The 23,112-nt window shown below is 55.3% G+C and overlaps 1 protein-coding gene across 1 annotated transcript in view; it reads right to left on the bottom strand.

Moving 5' to 3' along the window:
• Positions 1-773: 773 nt before the first annotated feature.
• Positions 774-23,112, bottom strand: part of RSPO4 (R-spondin 4) — a 30,183-nt gene continuing 7,844 nt past the window's right edge. The window contains exons 2-5 of the mRNA XM_066387057.1: positions 5,055-5,243; positions 3,635-3,775; positions 2,349-2,534; positions 774-892 (exon numbers count right to left, since the gene is read on the bottom strand). Coding sequence (XP_066243154.1) covers positions 786-892; positions 2,349-2,534; positions 3,635-3,775; positions 5,055-5,243 — 623 coding nt within the window. The 3' untranslated portion in view covers positions 774-785. The remainder of the gene's footprint in view (positions 893-2,348; positions 2,535-3,634; positions 3,776-5,054; positions 5,244-23,112) is intronic.

Below are 23,112 nucleotides of genomic sequence, written 5' to 3' on the forward strand. Positions count from 1 at the left end.
CCAGGCATGACAGGCCACCTGCTGCAGTGCTCGGACCCCCGCGGGACACGGAGGACCGTCCCACCAAAGAGGAGGGCGCAGAAGGAGCACTGGTGGGGTGTGGCACACGGCTCCCGGGAGGGCACGGGGCTGGGTGTCCAGCCGGAGGCCCCCTCATGGCTCCCCCACGGCCAGCTGGGCACTGGGCGGCCCCAGAGCCTCTTCCGGAGGCTTCCTGGGGAGTGGTGGCCAAGGGCTGTGGGAACGGCTTCCACAGACTGGCCAGAGCACGGGGCCCTGGGGTCTCCTCCAGGGCAGAAGCAGGGCTCTCGGTCAAGGAGGTGGCCCCAACCTGGCCCTTGGCCGCCCCTTCTCTGCAAAGGCGGGGTCAGGGCAGGGTCAGGGAAAGGGATAGAAAAATGTATTTACTCTCTTTAAGGAGTAGATAGAGAAAGTGGGTGGGGTCAGGTCTCAGTGTGGTGTGTGTGTGTGTGTGTGTGAGAGAGAGACAGAGAGAGGGAGGGAGAGAGGGACTGGAGAAATGAAGAACAGGAAGAACGGGAGGAAGGGAAGAGAATGGCAGACAGGTCAAGGGAGAGAGAGAGAGAGGAGAGAGAGGGTCAGGGAGGGGATCCCTGGACAGGAAGGAAGGATGGAGGAGAAGGAAACAGCGGTGGAAGCCGTAGGAAATAACGGAGGAAGAAGAAGAGGGGAGGGGAAGAGAGACGTGAAGAGAAAGCAGCCCGGGCAGCAGGGTGGGGACCGAGGGGCTGGCTGGCAGAGGGCGGTGGTGGGCGCCCGGCTCCTCAGGCCGGCGGGGGCGGGCGGGGCCTGACGTCCAGCCTCCGGTCCATCTTCCGGTCCTTGCGTGGGCGCCGCTCTCTCCGGCCCTTCTTCTGGCTGGAGCTTCTCTCTGCAGCGGGAGCACAGGGCACGGTTTCTGTGGCCAGCTGGGCCTGGGCGGTCCCTCGATCCTGAAAGATGCAGGCGCCCCCCCCCCCCCCACTACCCAGGGCCCGAGGTAACAAGGAGGTGCGACCGACCGCCACTCCCTCATGCAGCCGGGACTGTAGGGAACCTTACCCCAAACCGCACGCCTCTCAGCCCCTGAGGGCTGCTACCTCGCTGAGCCCCCGACCCAGGCCCGGAGACCGACGTGGGCCCCCCCCCCAGTGTTATTTGGGGTATCTGTGGGGTGAGCTTGATTGTCACAAATAAGGGGCTGTCAGAGGCATTCAGTGGGCAGGGGCCGGGGTGCTGTGTGGGACAGCCCCTCACAAAGAAGAGATGTCCCCCTCCATCCATCCGGCTCTTCCGTAGCCAAGAGATCTGCTTGCTCAGTGCCCAGCCCTGGCTTGCCTGCAAACACTGAGGGTGTGGGAACGCTCCCCTGTCCCCTGTCCCCTGGCTAGTCCAGCGCTGCTGGCGTGGTGCCAGTCAAGAGATCAGACGGTTCTGGTGACTTTGGTTAGAGCCAGTCACCGGTAGGGACACTGCGTTGTCTGAATGGCAGCACAGACGTGTGCCTGGACCCTGACCTTGGCCGGCTCCCTTGCCCTCACTCCTACGGGGAGCCTCCCTTCTCCCGGGTGTTGGGCCTGAGCACCCCCATAACGAAACGTCTTGTGTTCCTCTTTTATATTGTGGTTAGGGCACTATGCTGACTTTTTTCATTTTTAATGACCTGTGCAAGGGGGTTACCATATATGTGGATTTCGTCTCAGAGCCGTGCAGAGTGCTCCAAACCCCTCATGATTAAGTAGAGGGGCCCCCGGGGGCCAGGGCCGTGCCCGCAGGAAGCGGGGGACTTCCAGGCAGCCCTGCACGAGCTCTTCCTGAGACCCGTGTCCCGAGGCTACCGAGGGCCCTTCCCGCTACAGCCCTGCATGAACTCTCTGTGAGACCAGTGTCCCGAGGCTACCGAGGGCCCTTCCCGCCGCAGCCCTGCATGAGCTCTTCCTGAGACCCGTGTCCGGAGGCTACCTAGGGCCCTTCCTCTTCCTGAGACCCGTGTCCCGAGGCTACCGAGGGCCCTTCCTCTTCCTGAGACCCGTGTCCCGAGGCTACCGAGGGCCCTTCCTCTTCCTGAGACCCGTGTCCCGAGGCTACCGAGGGCCCTTCCTCTTCCTGAGACCCGTGTCCCGAGGCTACCGAGGGCCCTTCCTCTTCCTGAGACCCGTGTCCCGGCTACCGAGGGCCCTTCCTCTTCCTGAGACCCGTGTCCCGAGGCTACCGAGGGCCCTTCCTCTTCCTGAGACCCGTGTCCCGAGGCTACCGAGGGCCCTTCCTCTTCCTGAGACCCGTGTCCCGGCTACCGAGGGCCCTTCCCGCCGCAGCCCTGCCTGCCGCACGGGCTGGTGCTCGCTCACCTCCTGGGCAGGGCCTCTGGATGGCACATCTTCTCGACTCGGACAGCACCTGGCAGGCGGCCGCTTCCTCCTGCCCCGCGTGGCCGGCCTCTCGCACGCGGGTCTCCAGGCCCCAGGCTGCGCCACAGGCCTTCCCGTTGTGTGTGCACGGGCTCCAGTGGCCCCAGGGCCCCGGCTCACACTCCTCTGCGGGGCGGAGGGGGAGACAGACAGACGGACAGATGGAGCCCGCGGGCAGGGAGTGCGGTCCTTCAGATCCAAGGGCAGGGTGTGAGGGGTTCAGGTCCCTGAAGGCCCCGTCTCTGACAAGTCAAGAGACTCGGGCTGTGCAAGGAGCAGGGAGGAGACGTTGAAATCGCTCCTCACGAGTGCCTGGGAGGAGGACCATTCTAAAGCATGCACAGGCTGCTGTGGGCCAGGAGTCAGAGTGACCAGCTGTCTGGCTTTAAAGGGGAAGGCTTCCTGGAGGAGGTGACATAGAAGCCAAGGAGAGGGAGAGCAGCTCACTGAATGGAGACGGAAGGGAGCGTTTCAAGCAGGCACGCAGCCCAGAGGGCAGGTGCGGATGGGGTCTGATGCTCAGGGAGGGCTGTGGCTGGGAACAGTGAGTCAGGAGCCGCCTGCTATGAACGTGAACCCAGAGGGAACGCGTGTGGGCAGAGACACGTGGTTTAGGTGAGAACACAGGGGTGGGGGGGGCAGCCTCACACAGGACAGATCCCAGAAGAAGAGCTCACACCGGAGTCTGAAAAGGAGCAGTGGGAAGCAGAGCAGCACTAACAATGACAGCTGCTAGGACATGTGTAATAATGACGTGCACTGAGCACTTCCTGTGTACCGGTCACTGTATTAACTGCTTCACATTTCACTAATTAACTTAATCCTCACAACAACCCTCCCCTGTGAAGAAGTTTCTGTGTTCTATGGTAATGTTGTTTTTTTTTAATGTTTGGATAAACTGAGGGACAGAGAGCTTAAGTAACATGCTAACGGGTAAACTGTGGAGCTAAGACTTGAACCCAGGTCTGTCTTATTCCAAAATCAGGGCCTTTCTGTGCTCAGTTGCCTCCCTTAGTAACAGCAGCGATGTGGATGTTGGCATGAGAGTCATCCCAGTGATGGGTTTAGCATACCGAAGGATTCCTGTGTACACCGGCCACGGTGGTGTTGGGCCTGTCATCCACGTGGCATGCCGCCAGGATTTCTCCCGGGTCTCTGGACACCCTCACCGGCCCCTGGTCTAGAAAGGGAGGGGCAGGGGCAGAGGGGAGGAGGCCCCCACTCACCCTGGCACTCCCGTGCGCTCTGCTGGGCCGCAGTGCCCAGGGGGCAGGAGGGCAGACACTTGCCCTTGTACAGGTAAAAACGCCGCTTGCACTGGATACAGAAGTCCTGGCTGAAGCAGTTCTCGCACGTGGCCCCGCATTCTGCAACAGAGTCAGGGCCACCCCTGGTGAGGGAAGCTGCCCGGGAAGAGAGCATTCTGGGACTGCCTGAGGTGGCCGGCCCTGCATCCCTGGGGCCAGGAGCCAGTGTCTCCTAGGACACCCCAACTTGTCCAAGGTCGAACTGGGCTGCATTCGAGGAGAACTCCCTTTCTCACTTGAACTGAGGTTCGGCAGGGGCGAGCACACAGGTCCAAGGTAGTTTGGTTATTTGTATAAGGTCTACCGGAAAGTTCTGTCCGTTTCTATCACAACAAGTTTCGACACGTAAGCACATGTTTATTTGGCCCATGTGTGCCTATTTTTATCACTTAATGTATACATACTGACGTAGCAAATTAACTAAAACAAAGTTGATTCACGTTAGTCTTATGTGTGAAGCGATAGTGTACCCATGGCTACTGATAAAGTTCATTTACGCCACTGTATTGTATATGAATTTCAACAAGGTAGAAATTTATTGAAAGTGTTTGGTGAAGGTACAGTTTCTGATAGGACATGAAGAAGATGGTTCAAAAAATTCGAAACAGATGATTTCGACCTTTCTGATAAGCCACGTTCTGGGCGACCGTCTTTGATCGATGACGATGTTGTTAAGACCATGTTGGAGCAAGATCCTTTTCTGACAACATCGGAGATCGCAGAAAGGCTTAATTCAGCTCAGCAAACCATTTCGGACCATATTCAGAAGATAGGATTGGTGTGGAAATATATTATTTAATAAAGTTTATTGACGGTAAGAAAAATTTGTATTTTGTTTTATTCTAAAAACGGACAGAACTTTCCGGTAGACCTTATATTTAAAGCTCAAGGTTCACTTTCTCATTGGAGCTGAGGCTCAGAAAGGGCAAGGGACTGGCCTAAAGTCACACAGCGACTCTGAGCTGACGGGGAGGAGTCCCTGCTCTGTGCCCATCAAGGCTCAGAGGTGGTCATGGTTTGTCCCAGGTCACAGCACAAGTGAAGGGTTAGGAGTTAGGACTCCTCTCCTCATTTGAGCTAGGCTCAGAAGGGTGAATAACATGACCAAAGCCACACAGCCAACCAGGGTGGAGGTGAGGTTCCCTGTTCACACCAGAGAAGGCACTGGCTTGCCGAGGGCGTGAGAGCCAGCCTGAACCCGAGCAAGTGTTCGAGTCTGGGTTCAGGCGCCCGCCTACGTCCTCTGTGGTTGTGTGTGTGGGGGGGTAAGAGATGGGTTATGGGCCAGCGGTTGTCCAGGAGCCCAGGACTAGCACAGGACGAGGGAGGAGCCACGTACTTTTGCACCTGTTGACCTCCTGGCCGCGGACGCCGAAATAGCCGGGGGGACAGTCATGCACGCACTTGCCGTACTGGCGGATACCTTCTCGGCGGATGAAGAGGAAGAGCCTCTGCTGGCAGGTGGAGCAGCCGTTCTCCTCGGAGCAGATGACACAGCCTGTGCAGTTGCCCCCCAGACCAGTGCCCACTGCCAGCCAGCCCAGGGCGGAGGGTGCGGGGAAGGGAGAGGGAGGGAGAGAGAGAGAGATGGTCAAGCCGTAGAGGTGAGTAAATCAGACTGTCTCACTGGGAGAGGAACTAGGCACATAGCACTAGACAAATGACTGTATTTCCCAGTTTCCCTGGCAGCTAGGTATGGTCATGTGACCAAAAGCAGCTCTTGGGACTCTGGGAGCCCCACGCATCCTGCCAATCACTCCCGTCGCTGTGGCTTGCATCTGAGACCCCTGACTGATCCAGGGGGCTCACCGGGAGGGGCCCCCGGGAAGAGTCACTGCCACAGGGAGCAGAGTAAAGGTTTGTGGGTTTCTAAAGTGGTAGACCTGAAGGGACCCGCGGGCAGAAGAGAGAAAGTGTGATGTTGTGAGACGGATTTCCAGGGCCAGAGAGAGAGAACATTTAGTGGATAGAGCTGAGACCTCCAGCCCAACTGGCAAAGACCTTAAGTTCTGATGACACCAGGATGAGAGGACACTTCCGTACTGATAAGAGAGGATACTCTGGAGAAAAATCTAGCTGCATCTAGTAAATCTGAGGATGTGCTTCTGTTATAAAACCTAGAGCCATGGTTCTAGGCAACTCCTAGAGAGCTTGTCGCAGCACAGATCACGGGGGCCTGAGAATCTGCATTTCTGACGGGTACCCAGGTGCTGCTAGGGGTGCCGGCCCAGGGACCGCACTCTCAGAACCGCCGCCTTAGACACGCTCTCGTGCACGTGTGCAAAGAAATGTACAACGATGTTTAGCGCAACGTTATTTCACAGCAAACAATTGCAAAAACCTAACCGTCTATCAAAATATGGAAACAGATTGTGGTATAGCCCTAGAACCCCGCCGTAGACCGCGTGTGGGGCCCAGGCAGGGGGAGTGCTGGAGGCAGAGCTCAGACTGTCTTCAGGGCTGCATCTATCTCAGTGACAGTGCTGAGAGCAACACAGCGGCTCGCACAGCCAAGCTACGCAAGAAGCCTTGTTTATCGAGTTCAAAAACCTGCAGACCAGTACTTTGTAGCACTTGTTTTACGTAAGTTTGCATTAAGAGTAAAAGCCCTATAAGGCAGTGGTCCCCAACCTCTGGGCCGCGGACCGGTACCGGTCCGTGGGCCATTTGGTACCGGTCCACAGAGAAAGAATAAATAACTTACATTATTTCTGTCTTATTTATATTTAAGTCTGAATGATGTTTTATTTTTAAAAAATGACCAGATTCCCTCTGTTACATCCGTCTAAGTCTCACTCTTGACGCTTGTCTTGTAAGTTCGACAATTATATTTAAAAATGTCACAGTTTTTACGCCGGTTGCATAATTTTATTTTGTGCATTTATCCGTCCCACCCTAAAGGCCGGTACATGAAAATATTTTCTGACATTAAACCGGTCCGTGGCCCCAAAAAGGTTGGGGACCACTGCTATAAGGGACTGGTAAACACTGAATTCAGATGTAACACCCCTGAGGTGAGACATGGGAAAAGAGATCCGGGGAGGAAACTGGAGATTTCACTTGAATCTGTGATAATTAATATCTTAAAATCTAAAGCAAATATGAAAATGGCAAGAGTTGATAAAAGTGGCTGCCCAGTAGACAAATCTTCATTACATTATTTTTTTGTTGTTGTTTGTTTTGTTTTGTTTTTTTCTGAAGTTGGAAACGGGGAAGCAGGCAGACTCCCGCATGCGCCCGACCGGGATCCACCTGGGCATGCCCACCAGGGGGCGATGCTCTGCCCATCTAGGGGCGTCACTCTGCTGCAACCAGAGCCATTCTAGCACCTGAGGCAGAGGCCATGGAGCCATCCTCAGCGCCGGGGCCAACTTTGTTCCAATGGAGCCTTGGCTGTGGGAGGGGAAGAGAGAAACAGAGAGGAAGGAGAGGGGGAAGGGTGGAGAGGCAGATGGGCGCTTCTCCTGTGTGCCCTGGCCAGGAATCGAACCTGGGACTCCTGCACGCCAGGCCGATGCTCTACCACTGAGCCAACCGGCCAGGGCTTTATTACATTATTATTTTTTTTATTTTTTGAGAAAGAGAGAGAGAGAGAGAGGCAGGAAGGCAGGGAGATAAGACATAACAACTTGTAGTTGCGGCACCTTAGTTGTTCATTGACTGCTTTCTCATATGTCCCTTGACTAGGGGGCTCCAGCTGAGCCAGTGACCCCTTGCTCAAGCCAGCAACCTTGGGCTCAAGCCAGTGACCTTGGGCTTTAAGTTAGTGACCTTTGGGCTCAAGCCTGCGACCTTGGGATCATGTCAATGATCCTGTGCTCAAGCTGGTGACCCTGTGCTCAAGCTGGTGAGCCTTCACTCAAGCCGGCGACCACTGGGTTTTGAATCTGGGACCTCAGCATCCCAGGTCAACAACACTCTATCCACTGTGCCACCACTGGTCAGGCATTATATTATTTTTTATTCTTGACTTTAGGTTGAAAATATTTCATCATCAAGTATATTTTTTTAAAAAGGAGTTTAGCTTCTATTATGTTCTAGAATGCCAGGGGGCAGAGATCTACATTCTTTCTACCCCCCTCCTCCTTGCTCCTGTCCCCAAGCCCTGGCTCATCTCATCCTCAGGCTGAGATCTTGAACAGGGGAAGGTGACAGAATTTCTGAGAGCAGTGGAGAGCCGCACCTCTGAGCACTATGCTGACTGTCCCCACATCCATTCTCCCCCTCCTCCTGGGTAATGAAACCCTGATTTTTAGCTGAATTTATGTTTTTCAAGAATAAAGACTACCCTTCCCAGGCTTCTTTGCAGCTGTGTGTGGTCATGTGTCTGGGTTTTGGCCAATGGACTTTAGGTGGGCGTGTCCTGTGCCACATCCCGGAAATGTCCTTCAAAGGCAACGCAGGGCTATTCCCCTCCCCTTCTTCCTACCTCCTGGAGACTGAGAGCTAGGTAGCTGGAACCACGGCAGATGCAGGTGACAGAAGGACCTGACAGAGAGACAGGCATCCCAACCCTGGACTGTCTACCTCAGATTCTTTTATAGGAGAGGGAGGAAAGTGTCCCTCCTCTTTGGGCCATTGGGCCTTTCTGACAGGTCCCAAGGACTACTTGATAACTACTGAGGATGGTGGCCCTTCAGCCGCACAGGTGGGCGCAGAGTGTTGTCAGTGGAGACCAGGGGGCCCTTCTCTGTGCCTCGGCACTGGATGAGCCCCTCTGGACCTGAGATGCCACCCCACCAACAGAGGGCAAAGGGACCCCAGCTGGCTTGAGGCGATCTCTGCCTTTGGCAGGAAAGGCACTCCCGTTGGAAATTATGTCCAATCCCAGCGGGCCCCACCCTGCCTGCCCTCTTGGAGCACTGGTCCAGGGCCTTCCCTGCGCCGGGCGGGGCCTCGGGCTTCAGACATGAGCTGCACATGACTCTGGCCTTACAGGACCTCGTACAGGACCTCGTACAGGACCTCGTACAGGACCTCATGGGAGAACTGACAGCAATGCAGAACGGGACAAAGCAGAACTCTAAATAACTGCTGCCTCCCAGAAGAGCGTTGGAATCACTCAGCCCGACCCCTGCTGTGTCACTGAGGACTCTGAGGCCAGAGGGGTGGCACCTCCCCTAAAGCCAGGCCTCTGACAGTCAAGAAGCCCCACCTAGAGCTACAGCGCTGATATTTATAGAGCAGGGGGTCGGGAACCTATGGCTCGCGAGCCAGATGTGGCTCTTACGATGGCTGCATCTGGCTCGCAGACAAATCTTTAATAACAAAAATAATAACAAAAATATAAAACATTCTCATGTTACAATCCATTCATTTCCTACCGCTCATGTTCATGGTTGCGGGTGGCTGGAGCCAATCACAGCTGTCCTCCAGGACAACACCAAATTTTTATTGGATAATGCATAACATACATGGGTCGTTGTATGGCTTTCATGGAAATCACATTTTAAAATATGTGGTGTTTATGGCTCTTTCAGCCAAAAAGTTTCCCGACCCCTGTTATAGAGTGATACTTCGACATTCTGAAGACAAAAGAACCTGACAGGGACCCCCCACCCCCCATCTCGGACATTGTCAGGGGGGTGTGGGTGTGTGCACGCGCACGTGCATGAGAGCCCGCGATGGATCTTAACTAGCGTCTTTCTACCCCAGGTCTTTGAATTCAGAGAGATGACTCCGCCTTGGTCCTGGCAGTTGGCGAGGGTGCCCTCTAGCGCCTCTGTGTTGTAACGGCGCCTCCGACCCTTCGAATTCTGATCTCTCCCTCGGGGTTTTCATCACATCTCTATAACTAGTTAAAAACAGCCCGTGCTATTTTCCTCCATCCCCAAGGTCACAGCTGTAGAGAGTTGAATGCCAGTTTTATGAATAATAAGTGATGACAACGAGAGTCTGTATAAGGCAGCGTCAGAGAGACCCAGATGGGACGGTTCTTTTGTTGGACTGCACAAGACCCCCCCCCCCCCCCCCCGGGAGGCTTGTGAAGCGTTTGGTGCCGACCCAGGAATGTATGTTTTAGCAAGTCCAAAACAAATGCAACAGGCATTAGGGAAGTGTCCTCCCTGCTCACAGTCCCCTTCCCCTGAGGACTGGCAGCGACAGCCACGTGGGTACCGCGTGACCCTGCTCCCCAGGTGCGTGACTGACCCAGCGGCGAACCGCTCATGCGTGCTGGGCCCCCGAGACTGTATCCCTTTGAGAATTTTGACTCTGAGGTTGACAGACAAGGGTCTGGGCTGGCCTCTTGACCTGAGAGCGTTTGCAAGGGGGCAGGGGGGCCTGTTCTGGAGCATACGTGTGACAAGCTTGGTGGGCACTGGCGTCTGTGGCCCCCTCTGCTTGCAGGGGCCCCATCCCTGTGCCCTCTCTCAGTCCGAGGTCCACGTGGTGCAGTCTCCACCCAGATGCGCTTAACCTTGGTTTAGCCAATCAGAGCGTCGGCTCCCCGTGGCTACGTGGTGGGTTCAGACATAGGCCTGTATCGCACCAAGAGCTAGTCTTAGGCCTTTTTTTAAAAAGTCGATTGTGTGTGTGTGTGTGTGTGTGCGCGCGCGCGCGCATGCGTGTGTTCTTTTCCACTCTCCTTGGATTTGGGGAGATGCAGACCAGATGAGGGGAGAGTTACCAAGCATGGAGGCCACAGAGCCGTGAGATCATCTGTGCACCTCAATCCACCCCTGGAGGTGGGGGTTCCATCAATTCTTTCTTTTTCTCAAGCCACTTGGAGCTAAGTTCTCTGTCATTTTCAACCAAAAGACTCATGACCGGCACAGAAGCAGAGAGAGAAAGAAACCGGTCAGATGCAGAGAGAGAACGGCAGCCAGAAACCTCGTGGGCCCCAACAGATCGTTCCTGACGGTCTTCTGCGCCCAGGTTCCAGTCCCCCCAAGGCTTCCCCCACCCCCTTAGATCCAAAACAAAGGTCACTTTTCCATCTGGTCTACCTCTCCTCCTGTCCCCTTACAATCAGAATGGTGTAGCTTGAGAGATCGGAAAGAGACATGGCGGAGCAGCTGTGCTTCTGCCACCCAAGGGCCGGCGCCGGAAGCAGCACTGCCCAGCACCCCAAGGGGCTCTCGGGCTTCAGGGAGCGCGCTCGGGAAGGCCCTGGACCTTCTGCACCTCCTGTGGACCCTGGGCTCCAGTGCCGCCCTGTCCCTGCTCGGACGCTTGCAGGGAGCATGCTCGGGAAGCCCTGGACCTTCTGCACCTCCTCTGGACCCTGGGCTCCAGTGCCGCCCTGTCCCTGCTCGGACGCTTGCAGGGAGCGCGCTCGGGAAGCCCCTGGGCCTTCTGCACCTCCTGTGGACCCTGGGCTCCAGTGCCGCCCTGTCCCTGCTCGGATGCTTGCAGGGAGCATGCTCGGGAAGCCCTGGACCTTCTGCACCTCCTCTGGACCCTGGGCTCCAGTGCCGCCCTGTCCCTGCTTGGACACTTGCAGGGAGCGCGCTCGGGAAGCCCCTGGGCCTTCTGCACCTCCTCTGGACCCTGGGCTCCAGTGCCGCCCTGTCTCTGCTTGGACGCTTGCTTCTCACTGAAAGCATCAGAGTTCTCATTGCGACCTGCCCGAGTTTTCTTGGGGCACCAGAGGGGATGGCCTCACTTGTGAGTTCCCTTAACAACCGTCTCCCCTAATCAAGACTATCTCTCCCCTGTCAGAAGGCCAGTGGACCAAAAAGTGTGGCCCTGTGTTACTTCAGCAGCTGCTGCTCGTGGCGGTTTGTGTGTGGGTGGGTGCTTGAAATAACATCTGAGTCACTTTGCCTTTCCACCTACCCAGGGCCTGAGTTGAGACTTGGATGTCCGTGTTAGGAACAATGACAGTGGAATTCATCGTGTCTGGCTTAGCAGTTTACAAAAGGACGCAGACTTAAAGCTACTCTGAATGTATGCATTAGCCCAGGGTTGAGTGACTCATTCATCCATCCATCCACCCATCCACCCATCCAGCTATCCATCCATCCATCTATCCATCCACCCACTCATCCATCATCCGTCCATCCATCCATCCATCCATCTATCCATCACCCACCCATCCACCCATCCAACAAGTAGAGCCCCCTACTCGGTGTCAGGTCCAGCAGGGCAGCTGTGTGATTACGGGCAAAGTACGTTAACTTTCTGAGCTTCAGTTATTCTAGCTGTTAAAAGGGGTAGTAATGCTAATCTTGCAGGGTTGTTGCGATGGGCAGAGATTGTGCATGAAAAACTTCAGGCTTACAATCCTGCACACAGCAGGCCCTCGATAAACAAGCTATTCTTATTACATCGAAGCAGATGACGTGTTTTCTGCCCTCAAAAATCAAAGGGCATGTGTGATGGTGCAGGTGCCCAGGTTGAGATCCAAGCCCCACAACTCACTGAGTGACCATGGACAGGTACCCTAATCTCTGCGGGCCTCAGTTTCTCCATCTAAAAAAACAGTAGCAGCAATTCCTACCCTCATGGGCCTTGTTATGAGGTACCAGCCGATGCCGGACACACAGTAGGTGCTTCTCCATAAACATAAGTTCCTTTCCTGTTCCCACACTGTCGTGACACACGGTGGGATGGTAAAGCCGCATTTGGGGCCTCCTCCCCCTTTCACAGATGAGCAGAGAGAGGCCAGAGGCGTGGGTGGACAGCAGCTGTCAGCTGCCATCGCCAGGGATATGGCCTTTCATCGTTGGGACAGTGAAGAACTCAGGGCAGAGACAGGAGGAGGCAGCTTTGGTCCCGGGTGAACGTTTACTCTTTCCTCTGGAACCCGGGAATGACCGGTGCTTTCGAACGAGGGTGCCCAGCCTCAGGGTGACCCAGATCCGGAGCAACGGGAGCCAGTAGCTCAGCGTTTGCGAGCGGTCTCTGTACTTTTTCCATTTGGGGATTTGGAGTGGATTCAGGGTCATTTCTGCAGGATCATGCCTCCCACCCCCCTTTGCTCTGAGAGTGCTCCTTGGGTGGGTCAGAAGGCACGAGGTGACATCCAAGACCCTGCAAAGCGTGCGTTCTCCCAGCCAGGCTCACCTCCTCAGCGGCCCCTGCGAGTCTGTCACTGAAAAAGCCTCGATACCCAACTGAAGAACTTCAGCCCCACACTTAAAAGCAAAACAAAATACAACCCTCCCCACACACCCAACAATTTGGATAGACTGCCAACATTTCAAAAAAACACCAAATTTTCCATTAAAAAAGCTGGGATTTGGGCTTCTCTGGTACAAAGTCAGACTATCTGCCAACACTGGGCCTGCATTCCTGCAAGACAATAATTGTTGGGAGTTACACAGAGGGGGCGTATGCACTCCAGTTTGCCACAGTCCCCACCGCTCCCTATTGTCCCTGACACTGAGGGCAAAGGAGTTATCTTCCTTGAGCTGCTGTTTCTCTTACACCCACTGGACCCCCTCACATTAGAAGACCATGTGGAGCAGGGGGTCTCACACGAGGGCTTGTTGACGCAGAGAGGGCTGGGCCGCCCCCCAGGAAGTCTGGGCAGAGTGTGAGGATGTTTCTCACTAACAGGTTTCCCGCTGGTACTGAGGCTGCGGGCCCCAGGACCCCGCCCCAAAGTGGAGTGGGACCCAGCCTACTCGGGTTCAGATCCCGGCTCCGCCGCGTAGCCTCGCCCCTGTGACGACCTGGAACTGGTGACTTCACCTCTCCGTGCTTCAGTTTTCCCCGTCGGTAAAACGGGAACCCGACCAGCTGCCCGAACAGATGAGGTGGTGGGGACCGGAGCAAGCCCGACACTTGCACGAGGGCCTCAGTAAGATGGCTGTCACCACCTGCCGGGCCTCCCCGGCTGTCTGCGGTCCTGGACTGGCCTTGGCAGTCCGCGGAGAGCTTTTTGTTTTGATGTCAACATTTTTTGGGGTAGAGTTTCTTCACAATTGGGGTGTGCCCGGAGAAGTGTGTCTTGCATGAGAACATCATGTGTCATAGCGGACCGAGGATTTAACACAGCTGTCCTGAGGGACCCCCTGGGGTGAGAAGGACGGGGAAGAGAGAAAGACCACTGCCCCCTGCCCCAGGGCCGTGCAGCCCGGGGAGGGACAGGCCCTGCTCTGGGCCCGGCTCTGTCCTTGGGAAGGACCCAGCACCATGCAGGGGGCTGCACGCAGGGAGCACTGGGCAGTGTGTCCTCTGATCTCTGCCCGGCTGTTGGGGGGATGCTGTCACCAGTGACCAGAGGGAACAAACAACATCTGGGCTCCCGCAGGCCTGCCCAGCCGCCACATGTGGGAGGCGGGCACTGCCCCTGGGGGGGGGGTGCAGAGGAGCCTGGCGCTTCACTTCCTGAGGTACCAGCCAATGCCTGACACACAGCAGGTGCTTCTCCATGACCGTAAGGGGTGGGTCCTGGAGACGCCTTCTGGCCTCGAGACTCCGGGGGGCTGCGGGCTGCAGGTGTCCGGCCCCCGGGACTCTGCTGGCAAAGGTACCTAGCGGGTCTCATGTTCGGCAGCATGTCGAGGTGGTCTTGATGTCGGGGCCTGACAAACCGCCCCTTCCAGGCTGGGTGCCCTAAGGCAAGTGCCTTCCCTACCTACTCGGAACCTCAGTCTTCTCTTCTGCAAAATGGAGACAACAGTAGCCATCACCTCCCACGCACGTGTCAGGAAGGGGTGAACTCGTCCACGCAAAGTGTACGCCTGACGCAGGTGTAATAAGCTCTGTTTCATCACTTGACTCATGGGAGACATGCGGGGGCCCAGCCTGCTGGCTGTCCTCAGAGCGCCATGGTCTTGTGCATCGGAGCTGCCTGCTGTTTCTTAAATGGATGAGTGAAGGATGGTTTAATAAACGTTCTCACGAACTGTTCTCGGGGAGGACCGAGGTCATACCCGGCCAAGGACGCTGCCAGTGTCTGCCCCGCAGAGCTGGGTGCCGAGTGAGGGGCCCGGGCAGGCAGGGCTGGGCTCAGAGCCTGCAGGCAGCGCGGGTGCTTTTCGGGAGAGCCAGCTGTGCCGACGGGAGCAGGACTGGTTTGTGCAGGAGCAGGAAAGGTGTCGGGGAGGTCCACACCGGATGGCGTGTGCGTGGTTGGCAGGGAGGGTGCTCGGGCAAGGAGCAGATAGCAAAGCCCCGCTGAGGCATCAGTGCACGACCCCTAAGGCTCCTGGGGACACTGAGCAGCCCAGAACAGCCACCAGCGACCTTCAGAAAATCATAGATTTAAAAACAAACAAACCACAAATTATTGCTGGGTCTTTCATCTCTGGGCAGGCTAACGCTGAGGGTAGGAACAGGCGGCGGAGGCTGGCCCCAGGGAAGGCAGTCACCCTTCCAGAGGACCTCGCTGGGACCCGTCTCCCCAGAGCTCAGCCCTCTGTTGTCCATGAGCATAGAGTTGTCACAGAAGCCGCCCGGAGTGTGAAACTGTCAAACAGTTCATCTATCATACAGTTGTCACCAACGGTCTTGTGTGTGAAACTGTCCTAAGGTTGGTTGTCAAGTATGTAAAATTGTGTAAGAAATTGCCTCACAGTTGTCCTGTATGTGCAGCTGTCGTGAAGCTGGGGTGCGTGCAGTTGCCCTTCTTTTGACAAAATATTGGACGGACAGTTTCTTTGCTTTTTATATTATAGGGATGAGGTTGCTGCATGTGTGTGTGTTTTTGAAATACTTTGTGACTCCGTTTCTTCTCCCGTACCTAGCTCCTAGGGCTGTTACAAAGATCAAATGCAGGTCAGGCTCAGCCTGACCTGTGGGGGTGCAGTGGAACGCTGAGGTCGCCGGTTCAAAACCCTGGGCTTGCCCGGTCAAGGCACATATGGGAGTTGATGCTTTCTGCTCCTCTCCCCCCCCTTCTCTCTCTCTCTCTCTTCCTAAAAATGAATAAATAAAATAAAAAAATGCATTATGGCTCACAACAGTAGGCACATAGTAGGTACTCTGCCTCCTGGGGAGAGGGGAGGATCATGAGAGAGGCAGAGGGGCAGGGGCAGTCCCAGGGAGACTGTGGGGGGCACTGCCACCCTCTGGCCAACTGTCTGGGTCAAGTGGGCATGGAAGGAGGCGGCTGAGCTTGATCTGAACTGCAGACCTCCAACCCAAAGGAGCAAGAGACTGTGTGGGGTGGGGGACCATATCGAGGGGCCTAAGAAGATCTGAAGAGGTTAAGCTCATGTTCCTGCCCCAGAAATCACACCTGTGCCTCCGTTAGGGCACCTGCCACACTGGGGGGCATGGCGGGAGGCAGGGGAGCAGGTAGACCCAACCCCACTGCTCAGAGTTTTCTTTGTGCTCGGAGTTGGGAGGTCAGAGTACTACAGAGAAGTAAGAGACAGCTGTCCCTGTCCCATCCTTTCTTCTGCTCCCAACACACAGGGAGGGAGGGGGTGTGTGACACATCTCCCCATAGAGCAGATAAGCGGAGTCAGGAGCCAAGTCAGTGGTGGGGAGGGAGAGAGCTTTGAATTAGACATGTTTTGAAAATGTAGCACTTGACTGTCCTTTTTAGTAGCCGAAAGCTCTGCCATCTGCCCCAATGTATTAAGAATTGAGTTTTAGAAATACAATGGAAATTTAGAGGGGGAAAAAATGAACACATGTCATGTTTATAATCTTCTGTTATGTATTCCATCTAATCACTAAGCCAGTTACACACAAAGTAGGCCAAGGATTACCACCCTTAATATGCAAAGAGCTCCTAGAAATCAATAAGAAAAAAAAAACAGGAGCAATTCAAGATGGGAAAATGGGCCAAGATAATAATTCAAAGAAGTAATTCAAAGAAGACAACTGGGCAATAACCTCATGAAGAGCTGTCCTCACCTCACTAATTATTGTCAAAACGATGATTAAAACAAGAATGAATTATTACTTGTGATGGGCAAACTATAAAAGACCGAGAACATCCAGAACTCCCTCTCAAGAAAGGAATTTGGCCAGCGTCCAAGGAAGTTTAAAGGCTGTAGTGATACCGCTTTACAGATGGTGCCAAGTCTGACAGAAGGCCAGCACTTGTTTAGGGGCCCCACAGTGGGTCACTGGAGGGCTGGGCTGGAACCCTGGTCCTTCCCGTCTGGCCTTATGCACAGCCTGGCCCCTGCCTGGGGAGGCCATGCCCACTGTACCCGCTGTTGCACCCGCTCCGGGGCTGAGAATTCCTGGGGCCTTGTTCCAGGTGACACATCTCCTGTTGTCACCCCTGCCCCACCACGACGAGACTCCCAATCAGCCCTGCTCAGCAGCGAGACGTAGACTGTAGAAGCATAAAGGGGCTTCATCTGCAAAGAGGGGAACCGTATCCTTCTCGCCCAGTTAAAGCCCAGACGGAGGATCGGAACCAAGATGGGCCTCTGCAGGCGGGCATGCTGGCCTCTGACTTCGGGCGGATGCACGAAGGGACCGGGGCTGCAACCGGGCAGAACCAGGCTGACGTTGGCTGGGCGTCTGCCACACGTGGGACCTTGTGCTACTCGGGTCCTTGGGGGAAATCATCTCACCTACCCCCGTTTCACGAGTGAGGAAACTGAGGCTGAGAAAGGTGATGTGGCTGACCCAAGCACTCACAGCGAGGAGGCGGGTGGGAGGCACCGCCGAGCCCAAGCCCCTGACTGCTGGGGGCCCTCCCTGCTGACTCCTGCCCGGGGTCTCTCTAAAGCCAGACAAATGCCACTGAAAGCCGTATGTCTCTCAGGGCCCAACGCCTGCCAGAGAGGGGCCCGGAGCGGTTTGTGGGGACAGACAGAAGCAGGAGTGACTCCAGACGGGAGGAGAGAGGAGGCTCTGAGAACAACTCAGTCATTTTCCATCTGAGCTCTGCGCTGTGGGATGAGACCTCAGCAGCACTTCCCGGACCGTCCATAAGGCCTGCTCTACGCACAAGTGTCCCGAGTGTCTGCTTTCTTTTTCTTTCTTTCTCTTGACGGGATGTGGGGATGTCGGGTAGAGGTTGTTGATGCAGGAAAAGAAGACAAACCCCGAAGCGGAGCCGTTCAGCCAAAGCGGTCCCGGGAGAATGTCTGCCGTTGGCGGAGAAGCTTGGCTCTGGGGAGGAGGTCGAGCCAACCTCAGCTGTCCCGGGGGCAGGGACCCCAGCGACATCTCCGCCACTCATACAGTAGGACCTGCTCTGTGGGGACTGCCCCCTCCACCAGTCTGGGGCCCCAAGGACAGGGTCTGGCTGATAGCAAGTGTTCAACAGATGTGCGCCGTGTAGAGGACACTCTGGACATTCAGGAACGAAAGTGAACAGAGAAGTGTCACCTACACTGCACTTGGGAGTTCTAGTCGTGTCCTCTGTAAGAGCCCAGGGCTGCCGCATGAGGACTGTCAACACTCGTCAGGGAAGACTTGCTCACGGACGGTGGTCTGCTCCAGGAAAGAAAAGGGAAGGCTTCCCTTCTCATGGGACCTCCACAGAAGACATTTTGTAAAATCAAAAAGGCCAGGCCCTGGCCAGTTGGCTCAGTGATAAAGTGTCAGCCCAGACTGTGGATGTCCCGGGTTCGATTCCTGGTCAGGGCACACAGGAGAAGTGCCCAACTGCTTCTCCATCCTCCTCCTCTCACTTATCTCTCTCTTTCTCTCCCTTCCCCTCCTGTAGCCATGGCTCAATTGGAGCAAGTTGGCCCAGGCACTGAGGATGGCTCCATGGCCTCTGCCTTAGGCACTAAAAAGAGCTTTGTTGCTGAGCAATGGAGCAAGACTCCAGATGGGCAGAGCATCGCCCCCTAGTGGGCTTGCTGGATGGATCCCAGTTGGGGTCCATGCGGGAATCTGTCTCTCCCTCCCCTTCTCTTGCTGAATAAAAAAATTAAAAGAATCTTAAAAAAAGGCCAAACTGGGTAAGGCAGAAGGAACCTCCTCCTTCTTCAAGAGATTTGACGGCATAAACAGTGTTGTCATAAATGATATCTGTTCTCCAGGGACATAGGAAGTTAACAGATAAGTGTCAGACTGAAGGAAGATACCTCCCCATATCAAAATCAACAAGGGATATTAATGCAGATTATGTAAGAAAGTCCTATAAATTGACAAGAAAATCCAATAAAAAATTGGAAAAAAAGAAAAATTAAAAATAATTAAAAAATGAAAAACTAAAATAAGACATTTAAAGGAAGGACAACAAAATTGAATAAGATTATTTAAATTCATTTAAAATAAGATAGCATTTTATTCTATTTTATTTTATTTAAATAAAATAGTATTTTAAAGCGTAAATGATGAAATTGAAGTAAAATGAAAAACTCAAAGCATAAAATATCAGAACAAAAATAAAAATTGTAAAAATAAAATTACAATTCAAAATAAAACCTTTACAAAGGAAATTCAAATGTTTCCATGTAGAGATAAATGAAAAAATTTTAAGGGTAAAATCGGCCATTTGTGACCATTTAAAAAAGAAGAGAAAACTGGAATACAAAACAAGAGCAGGGTCTTGCATAACCGATGCTGATAATGTGCTCTGAATTAAGGAGTCTGATTGACCCAAATGCCGGCCGGGGTGGGGGCAAGAAGGGAAGAGGAAGAAAACCATGTCTGAGAGGCAGCATCTGACTGGGTTTTTCCAGCCCGCTGTGGGCAGGGGGTGGGCCCACAGGCCCCACCACGGCTCCATCCACAAATAGCCATCACATCATTTATACATTCATAATGTGCCAGCACCACGCATGCATGCATGCACGCATACACGCACGCACGCACACACACATCCATCCTCACTACTGCCCACTGAGGCCCAATTCCCCAGAGGAGTGAACAGCAACTCAGAGAGGGTGAGTCACTAGGCCATAGACACACAGCACTTGGGACCACCCTACCCTCTGATTCTGGGCTCCTCAGGGTAACCTTTCTGCGACGAGTTAGGTCCACGGAGGACGTTCCAATAGAGGATGACTGACGTCAGGCTGGAACATTCTGAACACCCGAGAGAGCCACGCTCCCATGAATCACGCCGGTCACGACCATTGATTGAGCACCGACTGCCTACCAAGTGGGTAGCATGCCCGTCTTCTTGCTCTTTGAGAGAACCGTCTGATGTCGGTGCTATTATTGTCTCCATCATCCCCATAGGGACACTGAGACTCAGGAGGAAAATATTTTCACCCAAGCATAGTGGTAGCCGAGCTGGGAGCTGAGCCCAGGCCTGTCCGGCCAGATCCCACTCTCCACGCCTGGCGCTGGACGCTCTTCCCCGCCGCTCACGGAGCGCTCCGTACGTGCCAGGAGTGCATTCCGTGCCCCAGTTAGAAAATTCACCAACACAGGCACAGAGGAGAGAGAGGACCTGCCCGAGGCCGCTCAGGTGGGGAGTGGCAGGGCCCATGGCCGCGGGGACAGCTCGCCGGCCTCCGCTGCTCATCCAGGACTTGCGAGAGACAGCGGTGCCCGTCTGCCAACCCCGGAGCGGGCTCCAGAAGGGCAGTGGTGACATTCCTTCTCTGTGTGTCTCCACCCCTGCGGATGTGGGCGCCGCTGTCAGGACTCAGGGAAAGTGGAGGCTTCTGGCAAAAGGGGGTGGTTTCTCCATGTGATCTGGGTCCCCCAGGCTTGGGAATGCCTTTCCTTTGAGCTGGGGAAACAAAATCCCCACCCACGATGATAGTGGCGCCCCCAGCAAGGGCCACAGAGCAGGCCCTATGAGCCATGCGGTATGACTACCAGAAATCATCCCGTAGCGGGCAGCGGGGGCCCGGCCGGCCATGTCCGAGAGGAGTTAGCGTCTCCCGTGCGTGCGTGGGAATCAGGCCATTGCTTGCAGGCCCTGGGGAGACCCTAAGGCTGGGGCTGAGGGCGTGTGTGTCCTAGCCGGTGCTGACGTTGCACGGGGCTAAGAAAGGAGGCTCTGGCCGTGGAGACCTGGGGGGGGAAGGGGTACATCCCAACCTGTCCCCATCCAGGCTGTGTGCCCCTGACAAGTTGATTGCCCTCTCTGAGCGTGGAAGGCCTCCTCTGTGGAGGAGTCAGATCAAACAAACTCATGGGCTTTTCCGCAGAGGAACGGGGAGAAAGGCTGGCAGGGCGGCAACGCACCCGAGCTTTGGAATCAATTATCTTGGTTTAAACCCAGCCTCGCCGAATTTCCTTGCCAAGCTATTGGACTTGGTCATAGGAAATTGCTAATGAGGGGCTGTTTTCTGCCAATAAACATGGCAGCTTCATATATGTCATCTCATGCTCCTCTCTCTTCCTGCAGTCCCTGCCTCTGTAAGATGTGGATAGTAACAGTCCTCTTACGAGTTGCTGTGAGGATGAAATCAGGCTGCGGGGCCACTGAGCTCCGCAGTTAGAGCTTGGGGTCTGGGACCAGGCAGAACTTGATCCTTGGACTGTGTGGCCTTGGGCCAGTTACTTAACCTCTCTGTGCCTCAGTTCTGTCATCTGTAGAACAGTACCCACCCCATAGGTTTCATAGGGGAATTTAATCGGTTCCCATGTATGAAGTAATATTTAGAAAAGTGCCCAGCATTTTAAAATAAAACCATCCAGGTGACGTGTGACATAGAGTAATTAATGCTCAGCCATAAAACCAAATCCAAAAGAGACTTCTAAACCTTCGGTGCCACTGAATGTTAAGTATGTATAAAGAAAAAAAGTATATGTTATGTTTTTTAAAGAACATACGTGGGTATAGATCTACAGGTGAGGAGAGTGCTTCTGGGTGTCCAGTGAGCCCAAGGCCATTCTGTGTCCTGACAGTGTCCAGAGCCAAGGCTCCGAGGCCATGGTTGCTCTGTGTCTGGCTCAGAATTCTGCCAGGTCCCTTTCAAGCCACAGACTCAACGTGGCACTCAGGTAGCTCTAGAGGCCCTTCCGGGCTCCTGTCCCTGCCCTGGCCTTTGGTCATTCCGAAACCTCTGCAGACGGCCTCCAGGCTGTGCACGGCCTCTCCGTCCCGTCCTCCCGTCTGACATTTAGCCTGCGACCTGGGAGAAAGGCGGGGCAGACGGTGCGTGCCCAGACACAGCGGGCTCTCCAGCTCCGGGACAGGCCGCCCTCCCTCCCTGATCAACGCTGCCCTCACTCTGCTCTCTCCCGGACCCCCACCTGCACCCCTGGCTTGGGGGACCCTGCTTGAGCAACTTCCCTGCTTGAGGCTTTCTAAGTGCTGGTCTCAGAGGTCTCGGGGCCTCTGCGGCCTCAACCTTCCATTCTTCACAGCCCTCTCCAGACCGCCAGGGAAAATGAAAGCTGGACTGCTCTGCTAACTGTAAAGTGCTGTGCCCGTGGGAGGGGGTGAATGGCAGCGCTGAATGGACTTTCTGGAGAAGGCAGGCTCTGCCCCTGCAGTTGTGCAACCAGGAAGAGCCAGGTCCCACTCACATGTGCTAGGTGACGTTGGACAGGCCAGCTCCCCTCTCTGAACCAGGCTTCGTCTTCTGTAAGGGAGGGGGCACCCCCAGCAGGGTCATTCTGTAAGGGAGGGGGCACCCCTCCAGCAGGGTCATTCTGTAAGGGAAGAGGGGCCGCAGCACCCCCCCCCCGCCAGCAGGGTCATTCTGTAAGGGAGGGGGCACCCCCCCAGCAGGGTCATTCTGTAAGGGGAGGGGGCACCCCCCCGGCAGGGTCATTCTGTAAGGGGAGGGGGCACCCCCCCAGCAGGGTCATTCTGTAAGGGAGGGGGCACCCCCCAGCAGGGTCATTCTGTAAGGGAGGGGGCACCCCTCCAGCAGGGTCATTCTGTAAGGGAGGGGGGCACCCCCCGGCAGGGTCATTCTGTAAGGGAGGGGGCACCCCCCCAGCAGGGTCATTCTGTAAGGGAGGGGGCACCCCCCAGCAGGGTCATTCTGTAAGGGAGGGGGCACCCCCCAGTAGGGTCATTCTGTAAGGGAGGGGGCACCCCCCAGTAGGGTCATTCTGTAAGGGAGGGGGCACCCCCCAGTAGGGTCATTCTGTAAGGGAGGGGGCACCCCCCCAGCAGGGTCATTCTGTAAGGGAGGGGGCACCCCCCAGCAGGGTCATTCTGTAAGGGAAGGGGCACCCCCCCAGGAGGGTCATTCTCTAAGGGAGGGGGCACCCCCCCAGGAGGGTCATTCTGTAAGGGAGGGGGCACCCCCCAGCAGGGTCATTCTGTAAGGGAGGGGGCACCCCCCCAGCAGGGTCATTCTGTAAGGGAGGGGGGCACCCCCCCCGGCAGGGTCATTCTGTAAGGGAAGAGGGGTCACAGCCCCCCCCCTACCCCCCCGTCAGCAGGGTCAGTGTGAGGATCAGTGTGAAGGGAGCACACAGCGGCTGGTGTCACTGGCTGCTCAGGGTGTCCTGATGCAGGAGGGCATTTAGGGTTCTGATGGGTCACCCCACCTTCTGAGGCTAAAGTCCCCATGCCTTGGGAAGGACGTGGCTGCCAGAATCAGGGTCCTTAGAAATAAGCATATGAACTAAGGACCTGCAAAATGTGTGGCAGGGGGGCAGGCACCACTGGAGGCCATTTGGTGTCACATTTGGAGCTCCGGAGCCAGACCCCC

Source organism: Saccopteryx leptura, chromosome 5 (genome assembly GCF_036850995.1).
Source record: "Saccopteryx leptura isolate mSacLep1 chromosome 5, mSacLep1_pri_phased_curated, whole genome shotgun sequence".
Taxonomy (NCBI): domain Eukaryota; kingdom Metazoa; phylum Chordata; class Mammalia; order Chiroptera; family Emballonuridae; genus Saccopteryx; species Saccopteryx leptura.